This window comes from Myxocyprinus asiaticus, chromosome 35, assembly GCF_019703515.2.
Source record: "Myxocyprinus asiaticus isolate MX2 ecotype Aquarium Trade chromosome 35, UBuf_Myxa_2, whole genome shotgun sequence".
NCBI lineage: Eukaryota > Metazoa > Chordata > Actinopteri > Cypriniformes > Catostomidae > Myxocyprinus > Myxocyprinus asiaticus.
The window spans coordinates 12,947,921-12,961,033 of record NC_059378.1 but is presented as its reverse complement, the minus strand read 5'-3'; the positions used below and the strand labels follow the sequence as shown (position 1 = coordinate 12,961,033).

At 38.5% G+C, this 13,113-nt stretch overlaps 1 protein-coding gene across 1 annotated transcript in view; it reads right to left on the bottom strand.

The window, feature by feature from the left end:
• Positions 1-1,954: 1,954 nt before the first annotated feature.
• Positions 1,955-13,113, bottom strand: part of LOC127426003 (ataxin-7) — a 42,932-nt gene continuing 31,773 nt past the window's right edge. Inside the window, exons 7-14 of the mRNA XM_051672409.1 lie at positions 12,771-13,081; positions 12,524-12,606; positions 11,896-12,158; positions 9,856-10,048; positions 8,872-8,993; positions 5,142-6,028; positions 3,326-3,468; positions 1,955-3,236 (exon numbers count right to left, since the gene is read on the bottom strand). Coding sequence (XP_051528369.1) covers positions 3,219-3,236; positions 3,326-3,468; positions 5,142-6,028; positions 8,872-8,993; positions 9,856-10,048; positions 11,896-12,158; positions 12,524-12,606; positions 12,771-13,081 — 2,020 coding nt within the window. The 3' untranslated portion in view covers positions 1,955-3,218. The remainder of the gene's footprint in view (positions 3,237-3,325; positions 3,469-5,141; positions 6,029-8,871; positions 8,994-9,855; positions 10,049-11,895; positions 12,159-12,523; positions 12,607-12,770; positions 13,082-13,113) is intronic.

The following is a 13,113-nucleotide window of genomic DNA, read 5'->3' as shown; positions in this document are numbered from 1 at the left end:
TGCCTTAACAACAGTCGAAGAGAAACTAATTCAGGCACTTTCTCTTTTTTTGTCAAGAGTTTAAAGAAATGCTAATTAATATTACGTTTGGCAACAGTGGTGTGACCAATTTTGCACTGTACAACTGTAAGAACAAAAGTCTTGTTCCCTAGTCCCTCTCCCAGTTGAAGTCCAACTACAAAATACATCAGACAGACTTTACATCATTTTGCAGTTGAACGGGCCATTTTATCACATTCTCTGACCACTTGGTTTGAGATGGCAAGGACTAATAAAGGACTAATATATATATATATATATATATACGGTGTAAATGATTTCCCACAGCTGTGGAAACAATCCGTCCAAGGTAACTCAGCATATGACTACCAAGAAGCTATTTTGATAGGGACGTATTGCATTATCAGCTTGGCAGTGAACCACTTCTAATAATCTTAGAATGTTTCCATTTATTAAATAAATAATAATGATCTCAATTGTACCAAAAATCGTTTAAGAAAATGCCTGTGCAAAAATACATCTCAATATGTACAATTCTTTAACAAAATATGTATTCTGAAATAGGGAAACCTCAAATATTTGTTTCGGTTTTTGTGTACGAAAAAAGCCAAAGGAAAAAAATCATGCTCTACTTCTCAGCAATGATTGCTGACTGACATCAGTGGCGTTAAGGAATTTACAGGAGATTTAAAGAGCCCTAACTAACGCAACAAATTCCAGCTCAACTGTCTAGTACAAGTGGATACTCCTCGAAGATCAATTCAATGAAAAAATCTATTGCCTTTTAAGTTGACAGGCCCACAATGAAAATGTAATTCATATCAGAAATCCAGCTACTAACCTCTTTAGGGTATTGAATAACAAAAGTTTGTGTTGGAACAATGCATGTTGCTGGGATAAATCCAGCAGGAACGTTCAGTTGCAGTATAAGGTAGTGGTTTTTAACTTCTTGAGATGGTGATGACTACAGCACATCTTTTGAAGTATTTCCTGCAATACAGGATGCATGTGTCTCACAGTATTGAGTGTCATGTAGATGTTTCTTCCATTGCTGAGATGACAGAAGTGTCAGTGCTTCTGTAATGTTGGTCTTTTTGAGATTGAAACAGCACAAAACGAACACCATGCCACAGGCATTAACACTGTAACATGAGGAGACTCTCCTACAATCTTTTCTGCTGCTTTTAGTACATTAAAATTTCAACACATGCTTCTTTAGTGCTACGATCAGTAATTGGAGGAGGTTGAAACATCACCTGGTGTAAAGTTTTTTTTTGTTTGGTTTTTTTTTTTGTTTTTTGCATGTGCTAAAAGCTTTACTAAAGCAAGCCCTTAATATATCTAAAACTGAACGTTTGTGATGAGACTCTCCAAGGCAAGCATATGTCTTTAAAGGAAAAGTTCACTCAAAAATGAGAATTTTCTCATAATTTACTCACCCTCATGCCATCCGAGATGTGTATGACTTACTTTCTTCTGCTGTACACAAATGAAGATTTTTAGAAAAATATCTCAGCTCTGTACGTCCTCACAATGCAAGAGAATTGTGACCAAAACTTAAGGTCCAAAAAGCATATAAAGGCACCATAAAAGTAATCCACACAACTCCAGTGATTAAATCCATATCTTCAGAAGCGATTTGATAGGTGTGGATGAGAAACAGATAAAAATGTAAGTTATTTTTTCCTATAAATTCTACTTCCACCCAGTAGGTGGCGATATGCAAAAAGAATGTGAATCGCCAAAAACAAAAGAAGAATCTAAAAATGGACATTTATAGTAAAAAAAAAAAAAAAGACTTAAATATTGATTTGTTTCTCACCCACACTTATCATATTGCTTCTGAAGGATTTAACATTGGAGTCATATGGATTACTTTTATGCTGCCTTTAAGTGCTTTTTGGCCCTTCAAGGTTCTGGTCACCATTCACTTGCATTGTATAAACCTACAGAGCTGAGATATTCTTCTAAAAATCTTTGTTTGTGTTCTGCAGAAGAAACAAAGTCATACACATCTGGGATGGCATGAGGGGGAGTAAATGATGGGAGAATTTTCATTTTTGGGTGAACTAGTGAACTTTAAGTGGATTACAGTGTTTTCTCAAGTTTTTTTGGAGTTTCAGGAGACAACTGTTGCTTGGCTACAAACATAAAGCTGAAAAATATCATTACCGAAATCTCTAATAAATGAATGTGGTTAAAACAAGTGCTTTAGCCAATGCAGGGTGTTCAAGTTCATTTTTGATTGTACTGTTAAAAAAAAAAAGAAAAAAAAAAAGGAATTGCAAGAAAGTAAGCCAAAGTAACCAAACCTTTCTCTTAAATAAGTCTCAAGGTAATTCAAATTCCCTTGAAAAATATTATCTAAATTCAAGATATAGGTTTTAGGTTTTTTAGTTTAATTTACTTATAATTGTTTTTCACGTATCATGTGTCATGATGAATCCTGAATGGTACTTTGTTCTGTTTGCTATATATTTGCTAGTTTTTTAAGCCTGTAAACAAAATGTGGTCTGAAGAAATTTGAAAAATTCTAATTTGCATAATCTTTAAGTTTAAGTTGCTCATTTTCAAAACTCCACTCCTGTCTGCAGTGGGCACAGCTTGAACATCGTATTCAGCCTGCCAGTGAGCGAGCAAGCAATCATGTATTATGTTTAACTTTAGTTGATTGTGTTTCTATGCAGGAACATTTGATGTTTCCTTGCTCTCCTGTACACTTCCTCCAAGACTCAGTTCAGGCAGAGTAGGATTTAAGTTTCCAGTGTTCTGGCGTCACACACTTGCATTCGTTAGTCCACATACTCAAGCTAAGTTGCCCATGTAGCACATCCCTCCAATGCTTGGTAGTGTCGGTGAGGCTACGTACCAGCCCAAATCTGTTCCTTCGAACCCCAGCAGAAGTACTCGAGCTGGGCAGCTCTTGCTCTACGCAGCAGGCATTGTACCAAATGTTGCATTGTATAGATTCATTATAACATCCGTCAAGAGAACTAGATCTCTCTGGCTTATTATCCTATCCCCGCAGAGTGCCCCTGCATGGCTTTGAGAGGAAATCCCCATGAAGGACATCAATGGGCCACCCAGTGTGCGTTCCACCCTGAGGATTGTAGGAAGAGTAAGAGAAAAAGAAGGCCTCGTGCAGAGTGGCATGAGGGGGCCGAGGGAGCTCTGGGTCCAGCCTACTGCTCAGCACGCTCAGAGCTTCCACACCTGTGTCAGGGACGAGCCTTTGTCTGGAAAAGAAGTACAAAAATGTAAGCCTGTGTAGAAGATACAATATTATTCATTATACATTAAACAATAAAACCATAGACACACAAACCTGATGAATGAGAGAATTGTTGGAAAGCCCCGGGGGTCCAGGTATAGAGCGAGCGTTTTTGCTGTGGATGTTGTTGATTGATGGAGACTTGGCCATTTTGGGCCTGCCAGGACCCTGTCCTCCTCCCCCTCCTGTTCCAGATGCTTTAGAAGTCATAACAAAGTTTCACTTCAATAAAAGACACCACAAAAAACAACACTATACACTACAGCAAACAGCAAATAATAATTATGTAAAGTTTACAAAAGACTTTGAGATATAGGGCTGCTAGGATTGTTTTAAGAAGATGTGAATTCAGAAAAAAAGAGAGATTTATCAGCAGCATGTCAGCTCTGCATGATGTTAGTTCAGTTTTTAAATCAACCTTTACTGAATAAAGTTTGAAAATCAATTGAGCCGGGATTAAATCTAAACTGAAATTAAACAGAAACCGAACAAACACTAAACTTAAACAAAACTTGGCTTAATACTAAACTGATACGAAACAGAGTCTGAATTAAAATTAGGATTGGGAAACAAGAACCAGTTCTTGAACAGAACCAGTTCTATTTTTTTGGAACTGTATGATTTTCATGACTTTGAGTTCTGTTAATGGTTCCTGAACGTGCAATTTTCCGCCGATGTGGATGAAACACCATATTAAAATACTTAGACAGGGTAATTTAGTGACAGTGCTGCCACTCTACTGAATCTATAATGCAAAAACGCAGCCCAACCACAGGGCTCTACAATGCGAGTGTTTCACTCGCATTTGTGAGCCGCTGAAAAAGTAGCGATACCTGGCGCAACAATCAAAGACAATCATCTTGCGCATGTTTACATAGAAAAACTATTACAAAACAAAATATACGAACACAAAAAAGGCATCTTCAATGAAGAATGAGGTATTTTACCTTTGCAACTGTGCGTCATAGGAAATGTATTGTTAACATTTTATAATAACTTGAATAATATTAACAAGCACTGTTGCATTATACAGTATATTGCTTAACAGATTAATAGTGTAGTCTGATTTCCGAAAGAATGCTGCTTATGAGTTGAAATTAATTAAAATATACTTGAAATCAGTTGATGTTACTGAATTAATCTTACTGAAGGGCAAGTAATGACTTTTGTCATTACTACTCGAAATGAAACAAACTGTGTAACGTACTGTTGTACGGAATATTCCGGGTTCAATACAAGTTAAGCTCAAACCGACAGCATTTGTGGTATGATGTTGATTACCACAAATATTTATTTAGACTTGTTCCTCCTTTTCTAAAAAAAAAATAAAAAACAAAAAAAATATCTAGGTTACAGTGAGGGGTCTGTATAATGAGTGGAATATGTTAGCACATTTTTGTTTAAAATTGTTAATGTATAGTATAGGATGCATTTTTGTATTGCATTTATGCCTCAAAAAGTAAATTGTATTTAATTTAATTCTGATTTGTTATATTTGTTCTGTCGAAATCGGAAATATCATTTGGCAACAGGTTGCTGAGGGCAGTAAATTGGATTTCTTATTTCCAAATAATTCTTCCTCAAAAGTACTAAAAGAAACATTAATGGAACCATTAAGGAACTGGAATCATTAAAGAAAGGAATCTGAACCATTAAATTCCTTACGACTCCCATCACTAATTAAAACTAAACAGAAATGAAACAAACTAGATTAACACTAAACTGATATGAATCCAAGTCTCAAAACTAAAGTAAAATGAAACTGAAAATGGATCAAAAATAAACCAAAATAAACCAGAATCTGGATCATAACTACACTAAAATGAAAAAAAGAAACTCAATTGAATCTGGATTGATTCTGATTATGGACCTGTGCTGTTGAGGCTACTTGAGCCAGGCGAGCCCTTCCTCCTTTTGGCTTCCAGGCGTGCATCTCCGTGGTGATCGCTGCTCTGGTGTATGAATGGGCCGAGGGAGAGGGTAGAGTCGCTGCTGTTCATAACCACGCTCATTCGCTTAATAGACTCTGCCGGGCTTCCTGAAGGAGGACCGCGACCTGTCGACTCCTGCTTTAAACTCAAAGAGTTGGCCCTGCCTGGAGTGCAGTTTACCCCCACACTGTACACCCCACTGTGGGATGAAGATGACAATGAAGATGAAGATGAAGTTGGAGTAGAGGCAAGCGTAGTGTGGTATGTGCTCCCCAGGATGCCCGAGTTTACAGCACAGTTCTTCTTAAAAGATGAAGAGGAGGAAGATTCCGAGGTGTAAGTGCTATGCAAGGTTAACAGGGAGCTGTTTTTCCGCTTTTTGCCTGAACTGAGGCTACTGCTCCCGCTACTGCTGACACTAGCACTGCTATTAGTGCTGCCCTTGACGATAGAGTTATTTAGGCTGGAGGATAGCTCCCTCACCCTGAAGGACTTTGTTCCAGATCTGGATTTGAGGGGTCGGTTGGAGCCCAGAGAGGGGAGAGAGGACGAGTGGGCTGAAGGCATCTGGGGTGATGAGGCAGACACTTGTCTAGACATGCCACTGTAGGCGGGCTGCTCGGTGGTGGAGGCTTGCTGAGAAGAGCGGGCATTCAGGGTGGTGCCGTATGACAGGACTGGCTTGCTGTCATAGGGTGGTGGTGAGGACAGGCTGTGAAAGCCTGTGGAAATGGAGGAGGATGAAGAGAAAGAGTGGGAGTTTGTGCTTGCCCGGTGAGAGGCTGTTAGTGTTGTTGAAGAGTTCTCCAATACCAGAGGGATTTTTCTAGAGAGTAAAACAAGAAATGACAATAACGTAACCTCTAAGAAATTAATTGTATTCTTTAGAAATACAGATACAATACAGATGTGGGTAGACTACATCAGTGTTTCCCACAGCACCATCAGAAAGGCTCAAGTACCCTTTGATTGACACAAAACCCAAGATGTGTACCTAAATAAAAGTCTAAATAAAATATAACGTTAACATTGATATTGTAATATCCCTCATGTATAAAAAAAAAAAAAATTAAAAGATGAAGTTGCCGGTTATGATGTGTCTTCATCAACAGCAAAACCATGCCATATGAGCAGTGAAACTCGCAATTAGAACAGACAGCGTTAATTACACAGGGGACCTTAAAACTTTGTTCATTTCGAAACATTGTTTTATTTATTTTTTTGGTAGTTAGTATATATATATATGGTACAGTGCTGATTTCTTCTATTTTTGTGTATTTTTCATACTAAATTGTTTAAGATCTTCAAACGAGATATAACATAAAACAAAGGCAACCAGAGTAATTTTTTATTGAAGCAAAAAATTTATCCAACACCTATATCACCCATGTGAAAAACTAACTGCCCCCTTAAACTTAACAGCTGGTTGTGCTGGGGCCTGGGTAGCTCAGCAAGTTAAGACGCTGACTACCACATCTGGAGTTGTAAGTTCGATTCCAGGGCGTGCTGAGTGACTCCAGTCAGGCTTCCTAAGCAACCAACTGGCCCGGTTGCTAGGGTGGGTAGAGTCACGTTGGGTTAACCTCCTCGTAGTCGCTATAATGTGGTTCTCGCTCTCGGTGGGGCGTGTGGTGAGTTGTGCGTGGATGCTATTACTACTATGCTTTGGATCATTGTCTTGCTGCATAATCCAGCTGCACTTGAGCTTCAACTCACGGACTGATGATCGGACGTTCTCCTTTAGGATTTTCTGGTAGAGAGCAGAATTCATGTTTCCCTCAATTATTGCAAGTTGTCCTGGCCCCGAAGCAGCAAAACATCCCCATCACACTACCAACACCATGCTTGAATGTAGGAATGATATTCTTTTTATGGAATTCTGTGTTTGATTGTAACAGAACACCAGTCTTCCAAACAGTTCCACTTTCGACTCATCAGTCCACAGAACATTCTCCCAAAAGGTTTAAGGATCATCAAGGTGTGTTTTGGCAAAATTCAGACGAGCCTTAATGTTCTTCTGGGTTAGTAGTGGTTTTTGCCTTGCCACACTTCCATAGATGGCATTTTTGGCCAGTGTCTTTCTGATAGTGGAGTCATGAACATTGACCTTTATTGATGTGAGAGAGGCCTGCAGTTCCTTGGATGTTGTCCTTGGCTTTTTGGATGAGTCATCACTGTGCTCTTCTGGGAAGTTTCACTACTGTGCCAAGTTTTCTCCGTTTGGAGATAATGGCTCTCACTGTGGTTCTTTGGAGTCCCAGAGCCTTTGAAATATCTTTGTAAACCTTCCCAGACTGATGTATTTCAATCACCTTTTTCCTCATCATTTCTGGAATTTCTTTCGACCTTGGCATAGTGTGCTAATGGGTGAGACCTTTTATTTATGTTATTTAGGTGTTGATTTGATTGAACAGGGCTGGCAGTAATCAGGCCTGGGTGTGTCTAGTCCAGCTGAACCACATAATAAATGCAGTTTCATAGATTTGGGGAATTAGTAACTAAGGGGGCAAACACTTTTTCACACAGGCCCAGTTGTTATTGGATAACTTTTTTGCTTCAATAAATAATATTATCATTAAAAACTGTATTTTGTGTTTACTCAGATTGCCTTTGATTTATGTTAGATTTAGTTTGAATTTTTGAAAAAATGTAGTATTATATATATATATACAGTATATACACACACACACACACGTTTATTGTTTACATGTATAATTACTATTTATACTATTTACATTGATATGTAGAACAAATGCTAAAACGGTACTGTCACTAAAAATACTGGCAGTTTTGAACTGGTTGAGCGCATAAGAGTGGAGTCGCACAGTTGCTTTTAGAATTAAATGTTTCTTTTGTTGTTTTTTAATAAACAACTAACTGTAAATAACAAAGGATATAAAGAAACATTATCAATGACAAATGGATTGCATGGATTTCCAAACTTTTACTCTAAACAAACAGTGAATAGATCTCAGTGCTGAACTTTGCATATTAAAAAAAAAATCAATCTTGGGATTTTAATAATCAATATCGAGATCATTAAAATGAAGATCATGATTAACTGGAAAATCTATATTTTTACCAAGCCCCGATCCCCATTAATATTTATTTTAATTCATACATTTTGTTTTAGAGGTTAAACAAAGTGAAATCCAATTATTTTTCGTATCCCATGGAACCTGCTTATATACCCCCGGTTGGGAAACACTGGACTAAATGGCCAAAAGTATGTGGACACTTCCTTCTAATTGACGGGTTTGGCTGTTTAAGCTACACCCATTAATAAGAGGTGCATAAAAACAAGCATGAAGTCATACCAAAGAAGTCAATGACTTTCAATGTGGCACTGTTATAGGATGCCACCAGTAAAATGGTTTACTGTGTCGGTGTGGAAAAACTTTACTAGTCTGCACAAAGCCCAGACCTGAATCCCACTGAACACCTTTAGGATGAATTGGAATACCTTCTGCGACCACACAGGTTGTACCGCCCTAAGGACGGCCCTGCATGGGAGTAGTGTTTCGGTGTCCACAAACTTTTGGCCATGTCATGTAGATAGACATGGTATATGAGTAGATAAATTTAAGTGGTTACAAATATGTATACAAATAATGTGTAAAGAAAGAATTATCAATTTGTAAAGCCAATAAAATAATTAGTCTCACTCACTTCCACATTTGTGAGTTGACATGTTTGTCAAACATGGTGGTCAGAGCACACCGAACTTGATCCCAGCGCCGGTCAAATGCATAACAACCTCTACCGAACAATCGACTTCCAAAAGTGCAGTACTGGTGAGAGAGACAGAGAACTACAATTTGCATTCACTGCTGACACTGGTTCACAACATGAATTGTGTATATATATATATAGTCACACCAAACATAAAAACCAATTCAGCCAATAAGATCAAGGTCAACTTGAATTGAAACCTGCTGAAGCTGACTCAAAACTTCAGGCCAAATTTGAATAAAAATGAGGCCCCGTATACAACTAATATTTTAAAAGAAGCTTAGTTATAAAAGCTGAAAAAGTTGAAAAGCTGAAAATAAATATTCATATATTCACTTAGAGCAGGCATTTGAGTCATTTACAAAAAAAAATCTAAATTTGAAGGAATAGTTCACCCAAAAATGAAAATTCTTATCCACTTATACTGTTTTTTTGTTTCATTATTATTATAATTTTGTGGAACACAAAAACAGAATTTTGAAGAATTTTCAAACAGGTCTTTTCCACACCACTACATAATTCACTGTTCATAGTGACCAAGAGTATTGGTCAGACTCATGAACTAATCATTCAAAAAGAATCAAAAGAATGATTCGTTCTAAAGTTCAACTGACTTAGAATATAGCGCACAAGTCATGTTGACTACTTTTATGGTGGTTAGGCATGGTTACTGTGCTCTACTGCTGAATGGAAATGATATGCTTGAAGATTGTTCAAATTATCAAATTTGTTTTCAAAAGAAGCAAGCAACCAATACATGTTTGAAACGATATGAGGGTGATTAAATAATGACAGAATTTCCATTTTTGGGTGAACTTTTCCTTTAAAATCCCCTAAATGGCCCAAATTGGTCCTCTTTCCAATCAGTGCAAAATAATGTAGAAAACAACATTTTAAGACCACAAGGTTTCTTTTACTTACAGCAGCTGGTCGTGGGTGGTAACCCGAATAATGGCAGTCCAGTTTCTCTGTGCTCTCCTCTCTCTCCTCATTCTCCCCCTCATCGCTGGAGAGACGGCTGGCCTCGGTACTGGCAGAGGCCAGATGAGAATGGTGGGCCTGCTCGTGGGCCATGGCTGGGTCTCCTCCACTGTGAGAATAACTGCTGTTTAGTCTAAGATAAAGCAGAGCACCAAAATACCTTTAGTTGGAGGCTCACATTCTCTTCCACCCAATTAAAGAATAGAAAAAGAAAATGGGGATGCATTCATTTCACTAGAGCAGGGGTTTTTAAACTGGGGTTGGGGACCCCCCCAGAAAACTGCAAGGAGCCGCTAGAGGGTCACTGGAAAATTTGAGGAAAAAATAAATAAAATATTTTAGTACTTATAATTTTTATATTATGGAATAATTCTGCTTTCTTAAGGCTTCATAAAGACTTTGGAAATCATGAGATTAATCGTGATTTTTTTAAAATTCTTTCATAATAAGAATACATTGAAGAATAGTTTGTATGTGTGTTGTGTTAGCCTTTCGCGTGTGATGGAGGAATAAGGTGTTTCCCTTATATGCATTTAGCAGCGGCGCAGCGCATCACAAGGTTAATTTAATATTTTTGACGCAACATAACACTTGCCAGCCCTAGTCAACTGTGTGCTTTGTACACTGCAAAAGAGACCCCACCAATCACACACACACACACAAATACACGCACATACTCACAGTGAAGTCACCACATAACACGTCAAACTCACTTCATTTCATGTGGCCCGCGAGCTCATTTCTTAAATGTAGGATGGCAGGGGATCGCAATGTTTCACTGACCAATCAGTTAGCGCTTTTATGAGCCTTCCCCAGCATCATCTGGACCATTTATCAACACGGCTCAATGGATAGAGCAGCGCGAGTGCAGAGCAGGTGTGGTAATTTGTGGACTGGTCTCAATCGAACAGAGTATTTTAAATGCATTTGTGAACCAGTGAGATGCACAGCAGTGGATTACGAAACCCGTTTGAATGCAGTACAGAATTGCCTGTTACAAAACTCCAAATGTCTCGGTGATTAAGCTAATTAAAACAAACAGGCCCCACATTCTAAACGGCACTGACTACAAAACAGTAGAAAACATAAATTAGAAGGCTTTTCAATTCTCAGATCACAACACTTACAAATATGTACCATGGATTTACTGTAGTAACACTAACTGTACTGTATTAACTATGGTATTTGTGGCAGAAAAAGTTTCTAAAAGTATTTAGACTGCTTTTTATAATTACAAACATGCCATAGTTCTTTATATAGAAAACATAGTTACCAACCATGGTAGTGAGGAGCCATGTGTGGTTTTACCAATGGTTACCATGAGCTATCACAAATATCATTATTAAAAATATGGACACTGTAGAAGAACTATTGTACATTTTCATAATTATTATGGACCAAGCCATCAGTCTCTTGTAATGCTCTCTGATTGCAGGAAAATGTGAGTTGTTTTGTTTGCCTTTAGAAATTCCAAGAGATTACTGTACTTTAATCAGTAGAAGCCTGATGAAAGGAATCTGTAAAGGAGAACTTAGTCTCACTCTCAGACTATTTCAATTTAGCCCTATAAAAATCAGGTGTTCATTTTTTCAACATATATTACTGTTGTTAATATCATAATTTCCATCTGCATCCCAACCTCAAAATAAATTCTTTAAGGCGTTAATACAGGTCAGGCTTTGCAGGCTCGTGGACGCATGCACAACAGCACCACTGCTGAAAAAATCCAAGGGGAAACACTGAACGTGTTAACTCACAAAAACTTGTGCAATTAATCGTGATTAATTATTTTAAACAATTGACAGCCCTAGCCTTTATGCAATAGGATAGTCAAATTTTGGGTTCTTGGCATCAAAAGTTCGAAAACCCCTGTGAGGACTGTAAACTACCACAATCTGGCTCTAACACCACATGGATTTTAGTCAACAAAATGGATTGAAAAGCAGAAAAGAGTGCGGCAAAAGGGAAGCAGCAACTCACCGTGGAAGCCCAGAATTATGAGGTTTGGGTTTGCTGAGGGGCAAAGGCTTGGAGGCATCGGCAGTGCCATTGCCATGGGAGACTGGGTGAGGGTCTTGTGAGAGGCGTGAGGGGGGAGGGTCCCTGAGAGGGGGTGCTGGGTGGGAGGGGTCCAACCTGAACTGCAGCTCCTTGTCACGTGCTTTGCTCTTGTGCTCAGCAAGCAGTGTGTCAAAGCGTTGCCGCCGACCGAGCACCGCCCTCCTCTGGCTAATGGAATGTGTCTGTGGAGGCATGGGTTTCATACTTAGCATTTCGATTTGGTTAATTAATGAAAAATTTGGTTCACACACATAGAAATATGGACATTCAACTATACAATCATATCTTCCAATTAGGAATGCATAATAGATTGGGGACCATATTGATATTGGCCAATATTCATGTTTTTTTTTTTAATCATCTGCATCTTTCTAATTAGGCTGATATTGGCTGCAGATAATATTGTTAATGTAACGTTATTGGCCATAATATCAAAATAACACTGGCTATCGATATCGGCTAAACTGTAATTACTGGTGCACAGTTCCAACTCCATCTAAAAGCATATTTCATTAGAGACTTAGATCACATGTAGACATTGACATACCTTGCATGTTAAGGATCTTGTGCATGGCTTACGTGCTGTCATATCCAAAACACCACAATGGATATCTGGATTAAATTCCCGTTCTAATTGAACAAAAACATCACAGCAGACCACACGAAAGATCAGGAAAAGGTCAAGATCAAGAAAATAATTGTACTTTTAAAAAGATTAATTTTTGTGTCAAATAACAAACTGGCAGCAGGTGAAAATCAGGCGAGGGTGCCACGGAGTTTAAGTTAACATTCACCTTGTCTCTTGTATAAGGGTCTTTTGCTACTAGCACCGCTGTTGTCCTGTTTCTTGTCAAGGGATGAGTTGTCCTGTTTCTTGTCAAGGGATGAGAGATGTCCCTTTCCATTGGGGATCTGGCCAGGGGCCATCTGTGGAGCCTTTGGTATGGAGGTGAAGTTAAGGCCTGGCTTCAGCGGAGAGGTGCTCACAGTATTGGAGGAAGAGGAAGAGGAGGAGGAAGTGGAAGAGGAGGCGGGCACATGGGTGAGTTTGGCTGAAAAATCCACCTTCAGATGGACTTTCTCTACTTTGACTGCAGAAATTAGGCTGAAAGGAGCATAAAATAGTAAAACTTTATT